We start from the raw sequence: 26,642 nt of genomic DNA, 5'->3' as shown, positions 1-26,642 counted from the left end.
TCCTACACAAACCCGTACTCATAACAGTCGTATGCAAGATATCACAAGATGCAAAAAAGCAATGCATCAATGCAGCTTATGTCCTTGATTACTCCAAGTGGGAGCCTGTCATCGGCATCAACGATGAAAGTTGAGAAGTACAGCAGAGCTGAACTAGATTTGTGGTGAGTATTTTTTGTTCCCGTGCTTGTGAGTAGCAGTCAAAAATCCCAGCAACTCCCAACATTTCGCTGTCAAAAATCCCAGCAACTCCAACAACAGACGCTTGCGCCAGCGGTAGATCGCCTATATCTCACTCTTATTTCAAGAGTGTAGGACAATAGTAGTTGAAGCAGCTGCCACGGACACAACCGCCATTATGACGATGACGACGACGCCGCCGCCGCCGCCGCCTGTTCGGCCGCACGCCCTCCTCGTGTCCACTCCATTCCAGGGCCACATCAACCCCCTCATGCGCCTTGGCCGGCGCCTGGCCGCCAAGGGCGTGCTAGTCACCTTCACCACCGCCCTCCGCGCAGCCGTCCGCGTGGAGGAGGACGGCGACGGCCACGAGCGCGCGGGGTTCCGGTTCGAGCGCCTGCGCGGCGGCGGGCTATGGGAGCCGGAGGATCCACGGTTCAGCGACGCCGGCGGCATGGCGCGCCATGTCGAGGCCGCTGGACCGGCGGCGCTCAAGGAGCTCATCCGCCGGGAGGCCGAGGCCGGGCGGCCGGTGACGTGCGTCGTGACCAACGCCTTCGTCCCGTGGGCGCTCCGCGTGGCTGGCGAGATGGGCCTCCCCTGCGGCATGCTGTGGATCCAGTCCTGCGCCCTGCTCTCCGTGTACTACCACTACGTGCACTCGCTCGCGGCCTTTCCCGAGGCGGACGACGACGCGTCCGGCCGCTCGCTATTGGCCATCCCTGGGTTCCCGGACCTCGCCATCGACGACCTCCGTCCCCACCTGATTTACGCCTCCGACCAGGACATGTGGCGAGAGATGCTCTTCGGGGATCTCGGCGGCATCCGCGAGAGGGTATCGTGGGTGTTCGTCAACACCTTCGACGAGCTCGAGCACGAGGCCGTCGCGGCGCTTCGCGAGCACCTTCCAGTTATACCAGTCGGCCCTCTCATCGAGCCGGAAATCGATGGGTCCTCCGATGAGGATGACGACGGCTGCATCGCGTGGCCGGACGCACAGGCGCCGCGCTCGGTGGTGTTCGTTGCGTTCGGGAGCCTCGTGAAGACGGACGACGGCGAGACTGCCGAGATAGCGCAGGCGCTTGCCAGCACGGGCCGGCCGTTCCTCTGGGTGATGCGCGACGACAACCGCGCGGTCCTCTTCCAGGGCACCCTGGACGGCCTCACGGCGGCCACCTTGTGCGACAGAGGCAAGCTCGTCCCGTGGTGCAAGCAGGCGCACGTGCTCGCGCACGGCGGGATCGGCTGCTTCGTCACGCACTGCGGCTGGAACTCTACCACCGAGGGGCTCGCCGCGGGCGTGCCGGTCGTTGCCTGCCCGAGGTGGTCCGACCAGAGCATCAACGCGAAATTTCTGGTGGATGTGTACCGACTCGGCGTCCGTACCCCGACGCCGGTGACAAGGGAAACGCTCCATCTATCCATCGAGGAGGTCATGAGCGGGCCGGAGGCGGGAGCGATGCGACTACGAGCGGCCAGCTGGAAGGAGAGGGCGCGTGCGGCGCTGGTCGACGGCGGCTCGTCGGATCACGGCGTCCAAGCTTTTGCTGACCAGATAAAGTAGATCCCAAAGGGAGCGTGCTTCGTGTGCACTAGTACTCCCTTCATCCTAAAATAAATGTCATAGTACAACTTTACACTATAATTAATACAAAGTTAAGACACTTATTTTGTGACGGAATAAGTATTATTTAATCTTCATTGTCTTTGCTATTAGTGGAGTGTGCCGTCATCCTCTCGTGATGGTCATTATTATAGCTTTTCACCGTCTCATCTCTACTACTATAAAATAAGCAAACGTTAACTCCCCTAAACGCACCCCGCTTACTGTACACAGAAGAAAACACATCAATTGGAGGGTCAAGATAAGCCTACTCAATGGGATCTAACCGTCAATACAGAAAAGTACCCCTGACGTTGTACGATAAGCAATTTAGGTGGGCGGACGAAACTCTGCCGTCCTTGAGCCAATGCCAACAAAAAGAAAAGAAAAAAACACACCGAAACAGCCACATCCGCTCCAAAATTAGCGGCGACCAATCCTCCTGCCGCTCTTCAGAGTTGCCCTCCACCGAAACGCCCGCGCCGAGGACGCCCGCACCAACGACGCCAGACGACGCCGACGACGCCCACGACATCCACGACGACAGCCTCCTCGCCAACACAGGTGCATGCTTTCTCTTCAATCTTTCAGACGCCGTCGCCCACACTGACGCGACTGTCTCCGGACTGCGCATCGGCGGCGGCAAACTCCTCGGCATGCACCTTTGCACGCATCTTTCAGACGCCGTCGCCCACACTGACGCGACTGTCTTCGGACTGCGCATCGGCGGCGGCAAACTCCTCGGCATGCACCTTTGCACGCATGTGAAGATGTTAACAATGACATCCGTTCATTGCTCCTGTTTCTGTTCTGCATAGTTCTACATAAATAGTGAAACCATGGTTAATCCACATACTAGGATCTATGATTGTCCATGTAATCGATGCAAGAGATGAACCATATGTCGTGAGCATATGTTATGAAAACCAATCATAAAGTGCATGAGCAAGTGAAATCATACCACAGATCCTCAGCAGATCCCCATGGTACTGAAAATTTGATACCACTGACCTAACCTATGACTGAAACAAATCTTTGTAGTTTGCCACAATGTTCTGTCAAAATCATATGACCATAAGAAAATACACTCTATGCATGAGGCCTCTTGATCGAAAGCGACAATCGCGATTGAATCTATTACAAAGATGTCCCCTCAAAATCATATGACCATAAGAAAATACACCCTATGCATGAGGCCTCTTGACAGCGACAATTGCGATTGAATCTATTATAAAGTACAACATTACATTTCGAGGTTGTTGGTTCCATATTCTAAATGATGGTCTTGCGCTCCATTAAATATAATGATCTCACATGTTTTTACAGGAGTTCGTATTCGTATGGGCCCTACCACTCCCAACAGGACCCCCACTCCCAGCAGGACGCGCACCCCCTTCCAGGATATAAGCAACAACCAAACATCAGGTATTGATCATAACCCAGTCAGGACGCGCACCCCCTTCCAGGATATAAGCAACAACCAAACATCATGTATTGATCATAACCCAGTCACTCAAGTTCGATACAGTATTACAACTGCTGAACTGTTTCATGATTTGCAGACCCAAAGGAACTAAAAAGGCAGAGGGATAGAGAGCGGTATGCAAAAAATAAAGATGAGATTAATAAGAGAAGGCGTGAAGCCTACAAAAGAAAAAAAATACCAGTGAGGAAATAGATGGCCTACATAACGGAACACCGGCACAGCTAGCTGTATCACAAGGTAATGATGATCAAATTTCATTATCTATGCCCCAATTGAATTGGCTATAACTTATTTGGAACATGATATGGTGAGTCTCAGTTCCATATAAATGTTTGTATAGATGGGACCTAAACTAACAAAAACCCTATTTTCAGATATACATTCCAGTTAACATTGAACACTTCCATTGGTACCTAGCAGTTATAAATGCCGGGCAGCGATGCATCCAGGTGCTCGACTCGCTAGGCCCAGGAATGAGCCGCAAAGACCTCACCGCTATGGTTAGTCATTAGTCCCACTACACCATCTTTTGATAACACGATTTCTGTTATTGTTCGGTTGTGATGCTGATACTTTTTCATTTATTCATTCAACAGCTCAAAGGACTAGAAAATGTATTCGAATATGCATCGCTTCAAGTGGAACTAAAAACTGATAAGTGGAAAGACTTAAACATCTCATCATGGCCAAGGGAAGAGTTTATTAAGAGCAAACTACAAAGAGACTGGTATATCTCCTAACTCAAAGGCTCAAAGTAATTGACTTTCGAAGACTCTGAATTTAGGCTTATTTTGACAACAATCTGTAGGAGGAATTAGTTTAAATAAGCATGGAGTAGTTTAACATTCTTGAAAGCAAGCTGCGCACACATCTTACTGAATTTAGGCTCATCTTGAAAGCAAAGTTTTGATAGTTTTTTAGCTTTGACATACAATTTTGATAGTTTGGGGACAGATTTAGTCACTGAACCAATTATGACCAGCACATCATTAAACTTTAGTCTCAATATATCTGAATTTCTATCTCTGGACCATGTGGCAGCAAGCAAGCAAATTAAATTGGTAAACAGTACAGTGTACAACTGATTCAGCACTAGAGGTCGACAGTGATAGCACCAAGCGAAATTCAGTAATTATAACCAGCAAATCATTAAACTTAGTCTGAATATCTCAATTCTATCTCTGGACCATGTGGCTGCAGGCAAGCAAATTAAATTAGTAAACAGTGCAATGCCTATCTCATTGAACACTAGGGCCTGAGAGCAACTAGATTCAGTCAAGCATGCAAGTGAATCTAGAGCAGCAGAAAAATCAGGGAACCAGACCTATGAAATCAAAACGAGAGAGAGGTAGAGGGAGGCTTGACCTTGGATTGTTGCTGCCCCATGGCTGGGCGTCATCCCGTGAGAGAAGCCTCACTCCTCCTCTCCCTACATCAAGTTGGTGCAGGTGCGTGGTGAGTTGGAGGCTGGCTGCATCCATTGGCGTGTTGAGGTCTCCTGCAGCCCAGCACGAACACCAACAGAGCAACAAGGTGTGAGGAACACGCATACACTCCTGTAGAATTGAATCAAATAGAGAGGGGAGGCGGGAGGTGGCGCACTTTTTCCTTGAGTGAGTGCTGCTAAAAATCCATGGCTGGGTGTCTTCATCCTCCTCGCTGTGCATAGAGTCCAGTTGCTGTGTGCGTGAGGCAGGAACGTACATCTCATCTCAGGGAAGGGAAGAAGAAGAAATCCAAGAGGAAAGGAGAAGGGGGCAGACCTGTATGTCGTCGGGGTAGCCTTCCTGTCCCGGAGCCACGGGGTAAGGTCGCCGGAGCCAGACGGAGCAGATCCAGCGCCGGCGCACGCGCATCCAGCGCCTCCTCGCCCAGCAGCACCATCAGCGGCGGATAAAAATTCAACCTTTGACCTACGGGGTGTGAGAGAGCGGCCGGGCTGGTGACGAAGGGGAGGGCAGCCTGACCGGGGAGGGCCGGCGATGGTGACGAAGGGGAGGGGGCGGCCTGACCAGGGAGTGCTGGCTATGGTGGAGAGAATGGGGAACGGAGGAGATTGTGAGGGAGTGGTGGTGAACTATCCAGAGAAGAATCTGAGGCGGCAGTGGAGATGATGACTGACGGTTTTTTTTAGAAATCTGACGTTTTTTCTTAATACTACTATGTAGAGTACTGTACTAGGCAGTGACGGGAGAGATTGTGATTGATCACGGCCTTGTCCGAACCAAAAAAGAAGTTGTCTTATTTTTATCGGTCGTGTCCGATTCACCTCACATTATAATAATAAAAATTAGATCCAGAATAGATGTTTTTACTATAGACTAGGATACATGTGTTGGATCAGAAATATGTCACACTTTTTGAAAATATAATTTGAGTGACATGATAACATTTTGTAGCGATCTGATACCATGTCAACTTGTTTTGTTTGAGACGTGCGTTGCACGTGCATGCTTACTAGTACGAATAAGTAACTGATAAGATACTCCCTAATTTTAGTGCATAATAAGAAAATATGAAAAATCATGAGGAAGAGGAAGATCATTGGAAAGAGAATGATGCAATAGGAACCCCACTGTTAACTTTTGTAAATTGTGTAAATGGAGTATATTGCCATTAACTTCAGAACAGAGATGATGCAAATGGAGTAACAGTAGTGAATCAAAACAGAAATGGAGTTCATCCACTACAACTGATAACAGAAGATACTAGATCAAATAGTACACCAGATAGATAGATAGATACATAGATGCTCTTGAGTATAACAATGAAGTAACAATAGATAGATTAAATAATACACCGTGACCAGAAAAGAAGAACAATAATACTCCATCTAAACATGTTTACACCATCCACTACACCGTGCAAATGGAGTATATTTGCAAATGGACTGACAGTAGTTCATCCACTATATTGCCATTAACTTTAGAACAAAAAATAACTTGAATTTAACACTAGTTCACCCTCCTGCATCCACTATACTAGTACACCCTCCTACATATATTGCCACTAACTTTAGGACAGAAATTAACACTATCCACCCTCCTGCACCCACTCCACTAGTTTATCCACTGTAATCAATCCACTATTTACTCCATTGCCATTAACTTAAGGATGAGAATAGTGGGTGAACTAGTGGATTTACACTATGCAAATGGACTGGTGCATCCACTACACTAGTACTCATGTTAACATTATCCTACTGATAACTTGCCATCCACTAGTACTCTTAACTTGCAGTCATTTGGAAAAATTCAATTAACTAAAATTAACTTGAAAATATTCAGTTACTGGCAGTCATTTCAGTTACTTGGAGTACTACAGTTAACTGAATCTTATAGTTTGGAGTACTGCAGTTAACTGAATTTTGGAGTAATGTTAACTGAATTTGGATTGTTGGAGTATTTGCATTGTTGGAGTAAAGAAACTTGCTCCTTTGCAGGTGTTCAACAACCAATAAGAAAAAAACTGCCAAATAAGCACAAATTTACTACATATATTGCTTTGAAAGCACTGAGTAAAGATGGAGAAGTTGAGAAAAAGGACAAAGAGAAGGTTGTTGGCCTATTACATATAAGTCTTAGAACCGTCGGATCAATATGGAGATTTGCCCGTGATCAAATTGTAGACGGCTCCAAAGTTGATGTCTAACCAAAAGAGAGGTAAAGCATGTCACAAGAGAAAAGATCTTGACCTCCCTAGGATATCTACAATCCCGCTAAATAGGAGGAAAACAACCAGAGCTCTTTCTAGGTCTCTGGGTGTTATATAGCCCTTCACCAACACCTTAAAGACTTTACTCAAGCCAATTAACAAGATAGCTAGACTCAAGTTCTGCACATTCATGTTGGATCAAGCAACATTGGAGAATGACAGGCCTAGATTCATTGATATGAGCATAATTTTCCACATTGACGAGAGGTGGTTTGATATGACTCAAAGGAAATGCAACTACTGAAAGTGCAATTGTCACTCAATTACGATTTTAGTGTTGATCATACGATTTGCGAGAACTAATGTCGGTTATCAAGTTTATCTCAGGACATTGGCTTCTCCATTTGGTCTAGGGACTTCGGTAACCCCACCTATTCAAAAAGGAAAAAAGACAGTGTTCTTCGGTGTCTCAAAAAGTTTTCCTATTACTTTTTGTGTCGTATGAAAATCCATACTATGAAGAGGGGTTGCAAAGATTAGGGAGTTGGTAACTCAATCAAATTCCATTTATACTTTTATCCCTAATTATTTCAGACTTCAGAAGGGTTTCTCAAGTGTTATTGGAGTCCCACCTAGAGGATCAGTTACCCGCTTTTGTGGTCTGGGTGCCCGGAGGCACCAGAGGATTTTTCCTTTGCCTCGAACTTGGCAGGGTGCCTGAGGTCCCTAGACCCCCGGGTACCCGGAGTATGTGCTCTGGCTGTGGACAGTATGGGTGCCTGGGGTCCTGGACCCCTGGGTGCCCGACCCTCTACACGCTAGCCCAGCTAATCCGTTCGGTGCCCAGGGTCTTTGACCCCCGGGTGCCCTGGGCAGGCCGTGGCCTCTTTGTTGTGTTCGAGAGCCCGGACCCCTTTAGTCCGGGTACGCGGGGCTGTGGCTATGTAACTACTCCTTTCACTTGGAGGGTATAAGTAACCCCCTTATTCCACCCTTTAATCCTAATCTACCTCAAGTTTTTCCCCTCCGTTGCCAAACCAGAAAAAGGTCAAGATCTACTTACCCAACCACTCAAGCTCTCTCATACTTTGGGGATAGGAGGAGATTCACCCAATCTACATTCCTACCAAAACAATTTGTGTTCCTCGGCTCTTTCATCTTCATCAACTTGTTACTCTTGAGGTGTTTGGATACCCTAGATGGAAGAGGTCACCATAGAGCCACATTCATTGTGGTGAAGATTCATGGTGATGTTGGGAGCCTCCCATTTAGTTATGTAGTCTGCCTCAACCTTGTTTGTAAAGGTCACATTTCCTCCTTCAAGGGCACAACTGGTGGATTCACGACATACTGCATTATGTGATTGTGAGGAGAATAGGGTGAGTCCTTGGGACGCTCGGGGAGCATAGTGCTTCCACACCTCTCCAACAAAGACGTATCACATCCAAAGAAGGCGTGGAATCGAGAAGATAGGTCTATAGGGGGGTGAATAGACACTAACAAGGCAAAATGTGCAATTTTTAATTCTTAGAACTTAGGCAGGTTTTAGCACAAGGTAAGTGACAATCAATACAATCTACACATGCATATCTAAAGTATAGGCAACGGATAGAAGACAAGATGCAAGTGCAAGAAAGTAAAAGGGATAGAGTTTGGAAGATCAAACGCAATGAAGACACAGTGATTTTTGGCGTGGTTCCGATACGTGGTATTATCGTACGTCCACGTTGATGGAGACTTCAACCCACGGAGGGTAACGGATGTGCGAGTCCATGGAAGGCTCCACCCATGAAGGGTCCACGATGAAGCATCTGTGTCCATGCCATCATGGCTTCTATACACGAAGGACTAGCCTTACTCGGGGTAGATCTTCACGAAGTAGGCGATCTCCTTGCCCTTACAAACTCCTTGCTTCAACTCCACAAGCTTTGGAGGATCCCAAGTGATACCTAACCAATCTAGGAGATGAAGGAAATATGCCCTAGAGGCAATAATAAAGTTGTTATTTATATTTCTTTATATCATGATAAATGTTTATTATTCATGCTAGAATTATATTAACCGGATACTTAGTACATGTGTGAATACATAGACAAACATAATGTCCCTAGTATGCCTCTACTTGACTAGCTCGATAATCAAAGACGGTTAAGTTTCCTAGTGTAACATCCCAAATTTTCAATTTGGAATGTTATACAAATAGATCATCATTGCATATCATATTTTATTGCATTTGGTTTCGATCCTAGAAATTCTACGCAACTCAAGGACCCACGGAGAGAGTTGGGAATTTCGATATTTTCATATTTGAGTTTTCTCAAATTTTGGAAGTAGGATCATTTGATTTGATTTATTTTATCTTCAATTATTTCAATTATATAAATATGAGAGAGGGAATAAAATGACTATCCCAAAATAAAGAAATATTGAAGATTTAATTAAAAAATCAAATAAGATTTTATTTTGGATTTTATTGCTATTTTATTTGAATTTAGGAAAAATGAGTGTTTTTCAAAAATTGCATTTAGGCCCAAATAAATGTTCATCTAAACCGGCTTGATTTTAGAAGCCGGGGAAATTTATTTCGGGATTTTTGGAGTCCGTTTAGTATTTCTTTCGTTTCTTTTTCTGCGCGATAATTATTTAAAAAAACGTGAACCAACCTCGGGCCGTACCCGAGCGGGACTCCGCTCGGGGGCAGCCTTTAAATAGCGCCCGCCCGAGCCGCCCCAGCCGAACAGCGCCGCCGCCAGCCCACCCGCGCCCCCGAACCCTAACCCTAGCCGGCCCGATCCGCCGCCGCCGCGCCCGACCCGCGCCGCCGCCCCCGCCAGCCGCCGCCGCCCGTGCCGCCGCCACCACCGCCCGCCGCCGCTGCCTCGCCGGAGCCGCCGCCCGCCGGAGCCGCCGCCCGAGGTGCCTCGTTTTTCGCGCCGCCGTTTTTCTTGAAAAATCGTTCGGTTTTTCCGTCGGTTTTCGTCGTTTTTTTAGTTTCCGTTTTTTTATTAGATCGCTTTTTTTGGTTTAGGTTAATTAGCAAGTGTTCGTTCGTTCGTTCGTTTTAACGAACGTGTTCGTCGATTAGAACCAGTTAACGAACGTTCATTCGTTAATCTGTTCGTCGTTTTTTCTTTTTCTGGGATTTATTCCGCGATTTTTCTGATCGCGATTTCTGATCCGATTTTCGTTTTAGTTTATCTTTTCGCTCGTTTATCGGAATCAGGCGATTCAAGCGCCTAGAGTTTCGTCTTGAAACCCTCTTTCTGAATAATCTACTCAAACCAGTTTTTGCTTCTATAAAATTTGACTTAGGTCCAGATTAGTAAATGAAGCTTGTTTCTTTCGTCGTTTGAGTTCTGTTTCTTCATTCGATTTGATTCTTTTTGCAAACCGGAGTTCTTAAGTTGAACTTTCTGGTTAGACCTCTTATTTGAGTTTTACCTTTGCATTAGATGAGTACTTATTGTATGCTTGTTTGTTTGTTTGCTTGCTTGCGATAGAGTACCCGGACTGCGCCGCTTGCTACTTCGAGTCCCTAGGTTACGCGGATCATCAGCAAGGCAAGTAACACTTTGATCATATCCCTTTTACTACCCAGTTTTTATGCATTAGATCAATCCTCAAACATTGCATGATTAGGATCTAATTAAATTGTGGGTTTTGGGAAGTAGATTGAGGTAGCACCTATTACCTGTTTTATTATCAAACCCTTGGGAGTTACTTCTACGTTTGCTTATTATGCCATGCTATGCTCGTAGACGTGGATTGGGTTTGAGTGAATTTCATGACAGATGTGAGATTGCTAATTAATGGTTTATTTAAGGTGGCAACATTAATACACATCTGGGTGGATTGAGGTACCTGGTTATTTCAGGATTGCCTGTCTAGGCACCTGGGTAGACCAGGATTGCCTGTTTTTTTATGGACCGCCACCCAGGCTCAAAGGGATCAGAAGATTATTCATGCTAGAAACTTCCGTGTGCAGCCACATGCTATTATGGGCTCTAGCATAGTTGACTAAGTCGTGCGAACTCTTACAGTGGTAGACTAGCAGATGTAGGGGAAAGTAGGTGTACCGGTCTACCCATCGTAAGGTGTTAGCGCTTCTGAAAGACTATGTCTCGGTCATTCATTTCTCAAACACCATGTAGCGCGAGAAAACCAACGGAGGAGATCGAGTCATGTGGGGAAAAGTGCGCAAACCTCTGTAGAGTGTATAAACTAATCATGATTAGCGGTGTCCCCGGTGGTGGACATCTTGAGTATCTAGTACTTGGATTATCATGTGAATCTCATCATGTTACTTAAAATTAATGTTGTTGGGTTTGTTTAATGATGTTACTTAATTGGGATTGAGAATGCTGTCAACCATTCTCAATGTTTAACAACCACCATGATAGTTAAATAATTTTATTCCTTTGCAGTAGGGAAAAACTGGCTTTACGCAAAAACTTTAACCATAGAGCTATCCAGCAAGCCATATATGCATGTAGTATAGCTTTACTCTTTCATTATTCTCTATGTGTTACTTTGCCAGCATATTCCATGTGCTGACCCGTTTTCGGGCTGCAATGTTCATGTTGCAGACTTTTCAGACGATGAGTAAGATGCCTTAGGATCGTGGTTCTATACTCAGTGATGCCGTTGGAGTTGATAGACTCACTTATCTTCCAAGACTTCCGCTGTTATCGTTATTAGATGGCCTTAAGCCATATTTATTTTAATAAGTTCTCTTTGGAGACATTCGATGTAATAAGTGTGTGATTGCTACTCTATTATAAATCCTTCAAGTACTGTGCGTGTCAGCATTACTGATCCAGGGATGACACTGATGCACAAAGATTGGACTGTTTGAGGTCTGGTTGCTACAAGACGGTATCAGAGCACACGCTGACTGTAGGACACGACCACTAAGCAAAAAGCCATAGATCACCACTCTCTCTTCTCATTCTAACTCCTCATCTTTTCTATTCTTCTAGGATGGCGGATGCAAGGAACAAGTTCATGCAACCGGATGAAGATACACCCTTTGGACGACACCTGAAGGAAGTAACCAAGTACCTGAAGATCGGAGTACCAAGCTTCACCGGAACCTTCAACGCCACTTTACCTGAAGAGGAGCGCTGGATGATTCAAGTTCAAGTTCCAGGAAGGACGTTCATGCCAGTCACTGAGCCTATAGAGTTTTCCTTTGACGCACCAACCTGGAGCTTAGGGAAGAGCATGGCATCTCACATCACCATGGGACACATTGGGGAAGTTTATCACAAGGAGCTTAAGGATACTACCTACCAGATTTGTGGGCGCCGAGATGAGCAATGGGAGATGATCAGCACGAGGAAAGAAAGATCAGTTGCAGCTTTCATCCTGGAGTTAAACCAGCACATTCGACGCCAGGAGAACCAGATGTGTGCAGGCATGATGGATCTGAAGAAGGCCATGACCAAGATCACGGAATTGGAGGAAGAACTCAAGTCTACATGCGATGGATATGAGGAGGAAATGTCGACTCTAGTCGAAAAGAATGATGATCTGAAGAAGAAGCTAAGAGTGTTTATGGGATTTCCAGCAACTGGAGAAGACGAAGATTGTACTTGTCCCGAGAACTACATCATCATCGATGATACCGACTCGGACCCGGATGATAGTGATGACGACTATGTTGATGAAGCTGGAGCAGATATCATGGAGTCTTCATCGGAGCAGTTTTTCTAGTAGACCACCATAAAGTAGTAGAATTTCCCTCCATGTAGTTATTATAGTCTGAGCACTTTGTAACGATAGATAGACCGTTGTATGCCCTTGCTTGTTTGAATGAAGTGTTTTGATTGCTATTTGTCTCATGTGCATATGGGTAGTGTTTTCCCCTTAGACCTCATTCTATTCTGTATTCTCGTCTTTTCTAAAACCCTCAGATGCCTCCGAGACGTGACAACGGATTTGCTTTTCCACCGGAGCTCACCCAGTTGATCCAGCAGCAGAATGCATTGATGCAGATACTAATCCAGAATCAGAATCAGGGGAACAACAACAACAACAATCCACCACCACCACCACCACCTGTTGATCACTTAACCCGTTTTCTTTGGCTGAATCCGCCGGTGTTCTCCAGTAGCACCGAGCCGATTGTTGCAGATGATTGGATTCGCAAGACAGCCAGGGAGTTGACCACTGCAGGATGCACAGATGCGGAGAAGGTGCGATTTGCTGCACATCAGCTTGAGGGACCCGCAACATCATGGTGGGAGAATTTCACAGCCACCTATCCCGCAGACATTGTCACATGGGATCAGTTTCAGAAGGCTTTTCGTAATGCCCATGTTTCAGCAGGAGCTATGGCCATGAAGAAGCGTGAGTTTCACAACATGCGCCAGGAAGGAAGAACCGTTGGCCAGTATGTGGATGACTTTAGTAAGCTAGCACATTATGCCCCAAATGACATTGCTACAGATGCAGCTAAGCAAGAGAAGTTTCTGGAGGGGCTGAATGATGAGTTGAGCATGCAGTTGATGGTAGCAAGTTTCAACAACTACCAGGAGTTGGTAGATCGTGCTCTTATGATTGAAGGGAAGCAGCAGCAGATTGAAAACAACAAGAGGAAGTATGGACAAGGGAAGTACAATTCCGGAGCTCAGCAGAAGTCCCGTTTTACTCAGAAGTCAGGAGGACAGTTTTAGCATACCCATGGAGGAGGTAGCTCGCACAATCACAATGGTCCCAAGAATGGTACCGAGAATGGAGGAAGTAGTAGCCAGAACCGTACCAACCCCTCAACACCAACCAAGAAAGATCTGAGTCAAGTCACTTGTTTTAAGTGCCAGAAGACCAGACATTACACCAATGAATGTCCTGAAGGCCAGACCGGGAATGGCAATGGAAGCTCTGGGAAGAAGCCGAACCCTTTCAACAGAGGACAAGTGAACCATGTTAGCATGGAGGAGGTTGAAGCTCAGCCAGATGCAGTAATAGGTAAGTTTTTGGTTAAGTCATTTACTGCACTCGTTCTTTTTGATACTGGTGCATCGCATTCATTCATATCAAGTGGATTTGTGGATAAGTATAGACTGCCCACTAGGGTTCTAAAAACACCCATGCTAGTAACCTCACCAGGAGCAGAGTATATGGCCAGTCGAGGATGTTTTCAAGTTCCGTTGGGTATAGGCAAGCATGTTTTCCCCACGGATTTAATCATTTTGGAATCCCAAGGTTTGGATGTAATTCTGGCTATGGATTGGCTATCAATGTATGGAGGAAACATTGATTGCGCCAGTAAGTCGATTCTGCTTACCACCCCAGAAGGGAAAAGGATAAGGTATGTATCAAGGCATGAGCCGAGGAGGATGCACGTAAATTCCTTATCAGGAGTTGTGCAGGAGGAAGTACTAGTAGTGAAGGATTTTCCGGATGTATTTCCAGAGGAGTTGCCAGGCATGTCACCAGACAGAGACATTGAGTTTTTGATCGAGCTATTGCCAGGCACAGGGCCAATATCTAAGAGACCATACAGGATGCCCGCAAAAGATTTAGAGGAGATTAAAAGTCAGATTAAGGAGTTACTGGATAAGGGATACATTCGCCCAAGTTCTTCACCTTGGGGATCACCAGTACTTCTAGTGGAGAAGAAGGACGGATTTTTAAGAATGGTTGTTGATTATTGAGGATTAAATGCGGTAAGCATCAAGAATAAGTACCCACTGCCAATGATCAATGATCTGTTTGACCGACTACAAGGAGCAAAGGTGTTTTCCAAGATCAATTTGCGATCAGGGTACCATCAATTGAAGATTCGAGAACATGATATACCCAAGACAGCTTTTACCACTAGGTATGGGTTGTATGAGTATACCGTTATGTCATTTGGTTTGACTAACACACCTGCATATTTCATGAAATGATGAACACGTTATTTATGGAGTTTCGGGATAAGTTCGTCATGGTGTTCATTGATGACATCTTGGTCTACTCGAAGAACGAAGAGGAGCATAAGGAGCACTTGCGTTTGGTATTGGAGATGCTCAGAGAACACCAGTTATATGCCAAGTTTAGCAAATGCGAGTTCTGGTTGAAGGAAGTTGGATTCCTCGGACATATTATATCTGGAGAAGGTATAGCAGTAGACCCCACCAAGGTTGTCACCGTGACTAATTGGGAAGCACCAATGACAGTTGGGGAGATCAGAAGTTTTCTTGGCCTAGCAGGATACTACCGGAGATTTCATTGAGAATTTTTCAAGGATTGGAAAGCCCATGACGGAGTTGTTGAAGAAGGATACCAAGTTCAATTGGACGGAGGAATGTGAGGCCAGTTTCCAGGAATTGAAGAAACGTCTAGTTACCTCACCAGTTGATTCTGCCATATCAGACTAAGGATTATGAGGTGTACTGCGACGCTTCACGACGAGGTCTTGGAGCAGTACTTATGCAGGAAGGAAGAGTTGTTTCGTATGCGTCACGACAGCTTAAACCTCATGAGTTGAATTATGCCACACATGATTTGGAGTTAGCAGCCGTAGTTCATGCATTGAAGATGTGGAGACATTTTCTTATCGGAAATCATTGTGAGGTGTATACGGATCACAAGAGTTTGAAGTACATCTTCATGCAAAAGGAGTTAAATCTCAGGCAAAGGAGATGGTTGGAACCCATCAAGCATTATTATATGAGATAGCAGTATCACCCCAGAAAGGCTAACGTAGTAGCCGACGCGTTGAGCCGTAAGAGCCATGTTAATACACTCACGACCGCAGGACTGCCAAAGGAGTTAGCCGAGGACTTCTGCGAGCTATGTTTGGAGATAGTTCCGAGAGGCTACGTAGCAACATTGGAAATTCAGTCGACTTTGATGGATAAGATTAGAGAAGCTCAAAAGACCGATAAGGAGATTGCAGAGATAAAGGAGAAGTTGAACAAGGGAAAAGCCAAGGGATTTCGTGAGGATGAGCACGATACCCTCTGGTTTGAGGACCGCGTTTATGTACCCAATGAACCCGAGATCAGGAAGTTGATTTTGCAAGAGGCCCATGATTCGCCGTATTCAATTCACCCAGGGAATACCAAGATGTACTTGGATTTGAAGGAGACTTTCTGGTGGACCGGAATGAAGAAGGACATTGCCGAGTATGTAGCAGTTTGTGGTATGTCAGAGAGTTAAGGCAGAGCATCAGAAGCCAGCAGGATTGTTGCAACCATTGCCGATACCCGAATGGAAGTGGGATAAGCTAGGCATGGATTTTATCACGGGATTGCCCAAGACTCGTTCAAGCTATGACTCGATTTGGGTGGTAGTCGATCGTTTGACGAAGGTAGCTCATTTCATCCCAGTGAAGACTACTTACACTAGTGCCAAGTTGGTCAAGATTTACATGACCAGGATTGTATGCCTGCATGGAGTTCCAAGGAGCATTGTATCGGATAGAGGAACCCAATTCACCTCAAAGTTCTGGAATCAGTTGCATGAAACCTTGGGTACCAGGTTAGAGTTCAGTACCGCTTTTCATCCGCAGACAGATGAACAGACCGAAAGAGTCAATCAGATTTTAGAAGACATGCTGAGAGCTTGTGCACTAGATTATGGATCTAGTTGGGACGACAATTTGCCGTATGCGGAGTTCTCTTACAACAACAGTTATCAATCCAGTTTGAAGATGGCCCCTTTCGAAGCCTTATACGGAAGGAGGTGCAGAACCCCGTTGTCTTGGGACGAAGTTGGAGACCGTCAGTTGTTTGGACCAGATTTGATTAAGGAGTCTGAACGGAAAGTGAAGTTGATTCGCGACAGGCTCAAGGTAGCCCAGTCTAGGCAGAAAAGTTATGCTGATGCAAAACGCAAGGAGACAGTTTACGAAGTTGGGGATAGAGTTTATCTTCGGGTATCTCCACTTCGAGGAGTTAAGCATTTTGGTGTTAAAGGAAAGTTAGCGCCGCGTTTTGTGGGACCATACAAAGTTTTGGAACGAATGGGAGAGGTTGCCTACAGGTTGGAATTACCTGAGGGATTATCAGGAGTTCACAACGTGTTCCACGTCTCCCAGTTGAAGAAGTGCCATGCAGAGATGGCTGATATACCGCTAAGAGATACCGTGCCTCTAGAGGCGATTCAGTTGGACAGTGAATTGACCTATGAGGAGAAACCAGTCAAGATTCTTGAGTATGCCAACCGAGTCACCCGCAGCAAAGTTATCAAGTTTTGCAAAGTTCAGTGGAGCCACCACACCGAGGATGAAGCCACCTGGGAGCGAGAGGAAGATTTGCTGAAAGACCACCCTCACCTATTCTCTAGCCAACCCGAATCTCGAGGGCGAGATTCATCTTAAGGGGGGTAGGTTTGTAACATCCCAAATTTTCAATTTGGAATGTTATACAAATAGATCATCATTGCATATCATATTTTATTGCATTTGGTTTCGATCCTAGAAATTCTACGCAACTCAAGGACCCACGGAGAGAGTTGGGAATGTCAATATTTTCATATTTGAGTTTTCTCAAATTTTGGAAGTAGGATCATTTGACTTTATTTATTTTATCTTCAATTATTTCCATTATATAAATATGAGAGAGGGAATAAAATGACTTTCCCAAAATAAAGAAATATTGAAGATTTAATAAAAAATCAAATAAGATTTTATTTTGGATTTTATTGCTATTTTATTTGAATTTAGAAAAAATGAGCGTTTTTCAAAAATTGCATTTAGGCCCAAATAAATGTTCATCTAAACCGGCTTGATTTTAGAAGCCGGGAAAAATTTATTTCGGGATTTTTGGAGTTCGTTTAGTATTTCTTTCGTTTGTTTTTCTGTGCGATAATTTTTTTAAAAAAAAAACGCGAACCGACCTCGGGCCGTACCCGAGCGGGACTCCGCCCGGGGGCAGCCTTTAAATAGCGCCCGCCCGAGCCACCCCAGCCCAACAGCGCTGCCGCCAGCCCACCCGCGCCCCCGAACCCTAACCCTAGCCGACCCGATCCGCCGCCGACGCGCCCGACCCGCGCCGCCGCCGCCAACCGCCGCCACCAGCCGCCGCCGCCGCCTTGCCGGAGCCGCCGCCCGCCGCCGTCGCGACCCGCTGCCCGAGGTGCCTCGTTTTCCATGCCACCGTTTTTCTCGAAAAGTCGTTCGGTTTTTCCGTCGGTTTTCATCGGTTTTTTTAGTTTCCGTTTTTTTATTAGATCGTTTTTTTCGGTTTAGGTTAATTAGCGAGCGTTCGCTCGTTCGTTCGTTTAACGAACGTGTTCGTCGATTAGATCCAGTTAACGAACGTTCTTCTTCAATCTGTTCGTCATTTTTCTTTTTCTCGGATTTATTCCGCGATTTTTGTGATCGTGATTTTTGATCCAATTTTCGTTTTAGTTTATCTTTTCGCTCGTTTATCGGAATCAGGCGATTCAAGCGCCTAGAGTTTCGTCTTGAAACCCTCTTTCCGAATAATCTACTCAAACCAGTTTTTGCTTCTGTAAAATTTGACTTAGGTCCATATTAGTAAACGAAGCTTGTTTCTTTCGCCGTTTGACTTCTGTTTCTTCGTTCGATTTGATTCTTTTTGCAAACCGGAGTTCTTAAGTTGAACTTTCTGGTTAGACCTCTTATTTGAGTTTTACCTGTGCATTAGATGAGTACTTATTGTATGCTTGTTTGTTTGTTTGCTTGCGATAGAGTACCCGGATTGCGCCGCTTGCTACTTCGAATCCCTAGGTTACGCGGATCATCAGCAAGGCAAGTAACACTTTGATCATATCCCTTTTACTACCCAGTTTTTATGCATTAGATCAATCCTCAAACATTGCATGATTAGGATCTAATTAAATTGTGGGTTTTGGGAAGTAGATTGAGGTAGTACCTATTACCTGTTTTATTATCAAACCCTTGGGAGTTACTTCTACGTTTGCTTATTATGCCATGCTATGCTAGTAGACGTGGATTGGGTTGAGTGAATTTCCATGACAGATGTGAGATTGTTAATTAATGGTTTATTTAAGGTGGCAACATTAATACACATCTGGGTGGATTGAGGTACCTGGTTATTCCAGGATTGCCTGTCTAGGCACCTGGGTAGACCAGGATTGCCTGTTTTTTTATGGACCGCCACCCAGGCTCAAAGGGATCATAAGATTATTCATGCTAGAAACTTCCGTGTGCAGCCACATGCTATTATGGGCTCTAGCATAGTTGACTAAGTCGTGCGAACTCTTACAGTGGTAGACTAGCAGATGTAGGGGAAAGTAGGTGTACCGGTCTACCCATCGTAAGGTGCTAGCGCTTCTGAAAGACTATGTCTCGGTCATTCGTTTCTCAAACACCATGTAGTGCGAGAAAACCAACGGAGGAGATCGAGTCATGTGGGGAAAAGTGCGCAACCTCTGCAGAGTGTATAAACTAATCATGATTAGCCGTGTCCCCGGTTATGGACATCTTGAGTATCTAGTACCTGGATTATCATGTGAATCTCATCATGTTACTTTAATTAATATTGTTGGGTTTGTTTAATGATGATACTTAATTGGGATTGAGGATGCTGTCAACCATTCTCAATGTTTAACAACCACCATGATAGTTAAATAATTTATTCCTTTGTAGTAGGGAAAAACTGGCTTTACGCAAAACTGTAACCATAGAGCTATCCACCAAGCCATATATGCATGTAGTATAGCTTTACTCTTTCATTATTCTCTATGTGTTACTTTGCCAGCATATTCCATGTGCTGACCCGTTTTCGGGCTGCAACGTTCATGTTGCAGACTTTTCAGACGACGAGTAAGATGCCTTAGGATCGTGGTTCTATACTCAGTGATGCCGTTGGATTTGATGGACTCACTTATCTTCCAAGACTTCCGCTGTTATCGTTATTAGATGACCTTAAGCCATATTTATTTTAATAAGTTCTCTTTGGAGACATTCGATGTAATAAGTGTGTGATTGCTACTCTGTTATAAATCCTTCAAGTACTGTGCGTGTCAGCATTACTGATCCAGGGATGACACTGATGCACAGAGATCGGACTATTTGAGGTCTGGTCGCTACAAGATGGCATCAGAGCACACGCTGACTGTAGGACACGACCACTAAGCAAAAAGCCATAGATCACTACTCTCTCTTCTCATTCTAACTCCTCATCTTTTCTATTCTTCTAGGATGGCGGATGCAAGGAATAAGTTCATGCAACCGGATGAAGATACACCCTTTGGACGACACCTGAAGGAAGTAACCAAGTACTTGAAGATCGGAGTACCAAGCTTCACCAGAACCTTCAACGCCACTTTACCTGAAGAGGAGCGCTGGATGATTCAAGTTCAAGTTCCAGGAAGGACGTTCATGCCAGTCACTGAGCCTATAGAGTTTTCCTTTGATGCACCAACCTGGAGTTTAGGGAAGAGCATGGCAGCTCAAATCACCATGGGACGCATTGGGGAAGTTTATCACAAGGAGCTTAAGGATACTACCTACCAGATTTGTGGGTGCCGAGATGAGCAATGGGAGATGATCAGCACCAGGAAAGACAGATCAGTTGCAGCTTTCATCCAGGAGTTAAACCAGCACATTCGACGCCAGGAGAACCAGATGTGTGCAGGCATGATGGATCTGAAGAAAGCCATGACCAAGATCACGGAACTGGAGGAAGAACTCAAGTCTACACGCGATGGATATGAGGAGGAAATATCAACTCTAGTCGAGAAGAATGATGATCTGAAGAAGAAGCTAAGAGTATTCATGGGATTTCCAGCAACTAGAGAAGACGAAGATCGCACTTGCCCGAGAATTACATCATCATCGATGATACCGACTCGGACCCGGATGATAGTGATGATGACTATGTTGATGAAGCTGGAGCAGATATCATGGAGTCTTCATTCGGAGCAGTTTTTCTAGTAGACCACCATAAAGTAGTAGAATTTCCCTCCATGTATCTATTATAGTCTGAGCACTTTGTAACGATAGATAGACCGTTGTATGCCCTTGCTTGTTTGAATGAAGTGTTTTGATTGCAATTTGCCTCATGTGCATATGGGTAGTGTTTTCCCTCTAGACCACATTCTATTCCGTATTCTCGTCTTTTCTAAACCCTTAGATGCCTCCGAGACGTGAAAACGGATTTGCTTTCCCACCGGAGCTCACCCAGTTGATCCAGCAGCAGAATGCATTGATGCAGATACTAGTCCAGAATCAGAATCAGGGGAACAACAACAACAATCCACCACCACCACCACCTATTGATCACTTAACTCGTTTTCTTAGGCTGAATCCGCCGGTGTTCTCCAGTAGCACCGAGCCGATTGTTGCAGATGATTGGCTTCGCAAGACAGCCAGGGAGTTGACCACTGCAGGATGCACAGATGCGGAGAAGGTGCGATTTTCCGCACATCAGCTTGAGGGACCCGCAACATCATGGTGGGAGAGTTTCACAGCCACCTATCCCGCAGACACTGTCACATGGGATCAGTTTCAGCAGGCTTTTCGTACTGCCCATGTTTCAGCAGGAGCTATGGCCATGAAGAAGCGTGAGTTTCGCAACATGCGCCAGGGAGGAAGATCAGTTGGCCAGTATGTGGATGATTTCAGTAAGCTAGCACGTTATGCCCCAGATGACGTCGCTACGGATGCAGCTAAGCAAGAGAAGTTTCTGGAAGGGCTGAATGATGAGTTGAGCATGCAGTTGATGGTAGCAAGTTTCAATAACTACCAGGAGTTGGTAGATCGTGCTCTTATGATTGAAAGGAAGCAGCAGCAGATTGAAAACCGCAAGAGGAAGTATGGACAAGGGAAGTACAATTCCGGAGCTCAGTAGAAGCCCCGTTTTACTCCGAAGTCAGGAGGACAGTTTCAGCATACCCATGGAGGAGGTAGCTCGCACAATCACAATGGTCCAAGAATGGTACCGGGAATGGAGGAAGTAGTAGCCAGAACCATACCAACCCCTCAACACCAGCCAAGAAAGGTCTGAGTCAAGTCACTTGTTTTAAGTGCCAGAAGACCGGACATTACGCCAATGAATGTCCTGAAGGCCAGACTGGGAATGGCAATGGAAGCTCTGTGAAGAAGTCGAACCCTTTCAATAGAGGACAAGTGAACCACGTTAGCATGGAGGAGGTTGAAGCTCAGCCAGATGCAGTAATAGGTAAGTTTTTGGTTAAGTCATTTACTGCACTCGTTCTTTTTGATACTGGTGCATCGCATTCATACATATCAAGGGGATTTGTGGAGAAGTATAGACTGCCCACTAGGATTCTAAAAACACCCATGCTAGTAACCTCACCGGGAGCAGAGTATATGGCCAGTCAAGGATGTTTTCAAGTTCCGTTGGGTATAGGCAAGCATGTTTTCCCCACAGATTTAATCATTTTGGAATCCCAAGGTTTGGATGTAATTCTGGGTATGGATTGGCTATCAATGTATGGAGGAAACATTGATTGCGCCAGTAAGTCGATTCTGCTTACCACCCCAGAAGGGAAAAGGATAAGGTATGTATCAAGGCATGAGCCGAGGAGAATGCACGTAAATTCCTTATCAGGAGTTGTGCAGGAGGAGGTACCAGTAGTGAAGGATTTTTCCGGAGGTATTTCCAGAGGAGTTGCCAGGCATACCACCAGACAGAGACATTGAGTTTTTGATCGAGCTATTGCCAGGCACAGGGCCAATATCCAAGAGACCATACATGATGTCCGCAAAAGATTTAGAGGAGATTAAAAGTCAGATTAAGGAGTTACTAGATAAGGGATACATTCGCCCAAGTTCTTCACCTTGGGGATTACCAGTACTTCTAGTGGAGAATAAGGACGGATCGTTAAGGATGGTTGTTGATTATCGAGGATTAAATGCGGTAACCATCAAGAATAAGTACCCACTGCCAATGATCAATGATCTGTTTGACCGACTACAAGGAGCAAAGGTGTTTTCCAAGATCGATTTGCGATCAGGATACCATCAGTTGAAGATTCGAGAATAGGATATACCCAAGACAGCTTTTACCACTAGGTATGGGTTGTACGAGTATACCGTTATGTCATTTGGGTTGACTAACGCACCTGCATATTTCATGAACATGATGAACAAAGTATTTATGGAGTTTCTGGATAAGTTCGTCGTGGTGTTCATTGATGACATCTTGGTCTACTCGAAGAACGAAGAGGAGCATAAGGAGCACTTGCGTTTGGTATTGGAGAAGCTCAGAGAACACCAGTTATATGCCAAGTTTAGCAAATGTGAGTTCTGGTTGAAGGAAGTTGGATTCCTCGGACATGTTATATCCGGAGAGGTATAGCAGTAGACCCCACCAAGGTTGTCACCGTGACTAATTGGGAAGCACCAACGACAGTTGGGGAGATCAGAAGTTTTCTTGGACTGGCAGGATACTACCGGAGATTCATTGAGAATTTTTCAAGGATTGCAAAGCCCATGACGGAGTTGTTGAAGAAGGATACCAAGTTCAATTGGACGGAGGAATGTGAGGCCAGTTTCCAGGAATTGAAGAAACGTCTAGTTACCTCACCAGTGTTGATTCTGCCAGATCAGACTAAGGATTATGAGGTGTACTGCGACGCTTCACGACGAGGTCTTGGAGCAGTACTTATGCAGGAAGGAAGAGTTGTTTCGTATGCGTCACGACAGCTTAAACCTCATGAGTTGAATTATGCCACACATGATTTGGAGTTAGCAGCCGTAGTGCATGCATTGAAGACGTGGAGACATTTTCTTATCGGAAATCATTGTGAGGTGTACACGGATCACAAGAGTTTGAAGTACATCTTCACGCAAAAGGAGTTAAATCTCAGGCAAAGGAGATGGTTGGAACTCAATAAGGATTATGATATGAGATTGCAGTATCACCTCGGAAAGGCTAACGTAGTAGCCGACGCGTTGAGCCGTAAGAGCCATGTTAATACACGAATGACCGCAGGACTGCCAAAGGAGTTAGCCGAGGACTTCTGCAAGCTATGTTTGGAGATAGTTCCGAGAGGCTACGTAGAAACATTGGAAATTCAGTCGACTTTGATGGATAAGATTAGAGAAGCTCAAAAGACCGATAAGGAGATTGCAGAGATAAATGAGAGGTTGAACAAGGGAAAGGACAAGGGATTTCGTGAGGATGAGCACGATACCCTTTGGTTTGAGGACCGCGTTTATGTACCCAATGACCCCGAGATCAGGAAGTTGATTTTGCAAGAGGCCCATGATTCGCCGTATTCAATTCACCCAGGGAATACCAAGATGTACTTGGATTTGAAGGAGACTTTCTGGTGGACCGTAATGAAGAAGGGTATTGCCGAGTATGTAGCAGTTTGTGATGTATGTCAGAGAGTTAAGGCAGAGCATCAGAAGCCGGCAGGATTGTTGCAACCATTGCCGATACCCGAATGGAAGTGGGATAAGCTAGGCATGGATTTTATCACGGGATCGCCCAAGACTCGTTTAGGCTATGACTCGATTTGGGCGGTAGTCGATCGTTTGACGAAGGTAGCTCATTTCATCCCAGTGAAGACTACTTACACTAGTGCCAAGTTGGCTAAGATTTACATGACCAGGATTGTATGCCTGCATGGAGTTCCAAGGAGCATTGTATTGGATAGAGGAACCCAATTCACCTCAAAGTTCTGGAATCAGTTGCACGAAACCTTGGGTACCAGGTTAGAGTTCAGTACCGCTTTTCATCCGCTGACAGATGGACAGACCGAAAGAGTCAATCAGATTTTAGAAGACATGCTGAGAGCTTGTGCACTAGATTATGGATCTAGTTGGGACGACAATTTGCCGTATGCGGAGTGCTCTTACAACAACAGTTATCAATCCAGTTTGAAGATGACCCTTTCGAAGCCTTATACAGAAGGAGAGGTGCAGAACCCTGTTGTCTTGGGACGAAGTTGGAGACCGTCAGTTGTTTGGAACAGATTTGATTAAGGAGTCTGAACGGAAAGTGAAGTTGATTCGCGACAGGCTCAAGGTAGCCCAGTCCAGGAAGAAAAGTTATGCTGATGCAAAACGCAAGGAGACAGTTTACAAAGTTGGGGATAGAGTTTATGTTCGGGTATCTCCACTTCGAGGAGTTAAGCATTTTGGTGTTAAAGGAAAGTTAGCGCCGCGTTTTGTGGGACCATACAAAGTTTTGGAACGAATGGGAGAGGTTGCCTACAGGTTGGAATTACCTGAGGGATTGTCAGGAGTTCGCAACGTGTTCCATGTCTCCCAGTTGAAGAAGTGCCACACAGAGATGGCTGATATACCGCTAAGAGATACCGTGCCTCTAGAGACGATTCAGTTGGACAATGAATTGACCTATGAGGAGAAACCAGTCAAGATTCTTGAGTATGCCAGCCGAGTCACCCGCAGCGAAGTTATCAAGTTTTGCAAAGTTCAGTGGAGCCACCACACCGAGGATGAAGCCACCTGGGAGCGAGAGGAAGATTTGCTGAAAGACCACCCTCACCTATTCTCTAGCCAACCCGAATCCCGAGGGCGAGATTCATCTTAAGGGGGGTAGGTTTGTAACATCCCAAATTTTCAATTTGGAATGTTATACAAATAGATCATCATTGCATATGTCACACCCTAGCTAGTCATGCATTAGAGTGTTGCATCATGTTTACTCTTTCATCAGAAACTTGAAATGGGGATCTGTGAAACCCTCAGAATCATTTTTGAAAATGACCCAAATAAAAATTTCTCCAAAAGGGTCCAAGAAAATGCTCATGTTGCTCTCTGAAAATATTGGACAGAGATAAAAATCAAACCAATATTTTTAAGAGCTCATAGGTATTTATTTTGGGCATTTGGAATTAATGCATAAATATTTGCATTGGAAATATATTAGTTATATATGTTAATATATGTCCAAATATTATGCCAATTATAAAGGAGCTCTGGAATAATATATCTAGCTCCTGCAAAAATTGGCATAAGGTAAATAAATGATTTAATATTTTATTTAAATCAAAACAAATGTCAGAAATTAGAAAAAGAAAAATAAATAAAGGGAGAAGCTTACCTGGGCTCCTCCCTGTGCAGCCCAGCCAGCTGGCCGGCCCAGCCAGCAGGCGGCCCAACCCGCCTCCCTCCTCTGTCGTCTTCGTCCTCGACAGAGGGAGGGGAGTGTGGCCGGCGCGTGCGCGCGCCACCGCGCCACGCCACCTGCTCGCCTGCCTGCCTGCCCTCCCCTCCTCGTCTCGATGCCCTGGACGACGCCACGCCCTCCCCCCTGCTCTCTCTCACTCTCCCTCGGTTCCTCCCTCCTCTCCCTCGCTCCCTCTCTCACGGCCGAACACCACCATCGCCGCCGTTCGCCATAGCAGCCATCACCGGCCACCCCTCGCCCCTCCGCTGAGCTCAGGAGCTCCGCCTCGACCCCCTCTTCCTCCCCACCGATCCACGGGTCTCCGGAAGCCCTGCATCGCCGCCCACGTCGCCGTTCCCCTCCTCGGCCACCGGAGATCATCGCCGTCGATTCGCTGCACTCCGGCCGTCCCCGAGCCCGCTAACCATCCCTGCAGCTCCGCGGTGAGCCCCCGGGTCGTCTTCCCCTTCTCCCCTGGTCTCGTTCGACCTCTAGGCCTTAGCCCCGTCTTGGCCGAGAGCTCCACGCCGCCGGCGATGTCGCCGTCGTGGCCACAGTCACCGTAGCGCCCAACCGAGCACACCCACGTCCTCACCGCACCGCGTAGAAGCCGTAGGTGCCAACCCCGCATCTCCGCAGCCGTTGTAGCCTCGATCCCGAGCTCAACCGAGCTCCGGCAGCCGCCACG

General features: G+C 45.8%; 2 protein-coding genes across 5 annotated transcripts; one reads left to right on the top strand and one right to left on the bottom strand.

Moving 5' to 3' along the window:
- Positions 1-286: 286 nt before the first annotated feature.
- LOC123065579 (gallate 1-beta-glucosyltransferase 84A23-like) lies at positions 287-1,867 on the top strand. Its single transcript, XM_044488831.1, has one exon. It carries the CDS (start codon positions 359-361, stop codon positions 1,742-1,744), a length of 1,386 nt encoding a protein of 461 aa, XP_044344766.1. The 5' UTR covers positions 287-358; the 3' UTR covers positions 1,745-1,867.
- A 447-nt stretch (positions 1,868-2,314) lies between these two features.
- On the bottom strand, positions 2,315-5,186 carry LOC123065578 (uncharacterized). Of its 4 annotated transcripts, none has more exons than XR_006431073.1 (5): positions 5,033-5,186; positions 4,872-4,948; positions 4,635-4,767; positions 2,536-2,603; positions 2,315-2,445 (listed from the first exon to the last, which is right to left on the bottom strand). XR_006431073.1 is itself a non-coding variant. In XM_044488830.1 (5 exons), the coding sequence occupies exons 1-5, from the start codon at positions 5,151-5,153 to the stop codon at positions 2,363-2,365; spliced, it is 462 nt and encodes a 153-aa protein (XP_044344765.1). In that variant the 5' UTR covers positions 5,154-5,177; the 3' UTR covers positions 2,315-2,362. The 4 variants fall into 4 exon arrangements, 3 of the variants coding, with proteins under 3 accessions (XP_044344765.1, XP_044344763.1, XP_044344764.1); XM_044488830.1 differs by having other exon boundaries at positions 4,872-4,928; positions 5,033-5,177; XM_044488828.1 differs by having other exon boundaries at positions 2,319-2,603; positions 4,872-4,928; positions 5,033-5,177.
- Positions 5,187-26,642: the final 21,456 nt, after the last annotated feature.

Source organism: Triticum aestivum, chromosome 3B, assembly GCF_018294505.1.
Source record: "Triticum aestivum cultivar Chinese Spring chromosome 3B, IWGSC CS RefSeq v2.1, whole genome shotgun sequence".
Taxonomy (NCBI): Eukaryota; Viridiplantae; Streptophyta; class Magnoliopsida; order Poales; family Poaceae; genus Triticum; species Triticum aestivum.
This window is presented reverse-complemented; position numbering and strand designations above follow the sequence as displayed.

Bases quoted from the DNA above. Each gene is read 5' to 3' on its own strand.
- LOC123065579 (XM_044488831.1), top strand. From the start codon at position 359: ATGACGATGACGACGACGCCGCCGCCGCCGCCGCCTGTTCGGCCGCAC.
- LOC123065578 (XM_044488828.1), bottom strand. From the start codon at position 5,153: ATGGTGCTGCTGGGCGAGGAGGCGCTGGATGCGCGTGCGCCGGCGCTG. The intron at 4,929-5,032 runs GTCTGCCCCCTT...CTCTATGCACAG, and splicing joins GCTACCCCGACGACATACAG to CGAGGAGGATGAAGACACCC. The intron at 4,768-4,871 runs GTGCGCCACCTC...GCTGGGCTGCAG, and splicing joins AGCACTCACTCAAGGAAAAA to GAGACCTCAACACGCCAATG.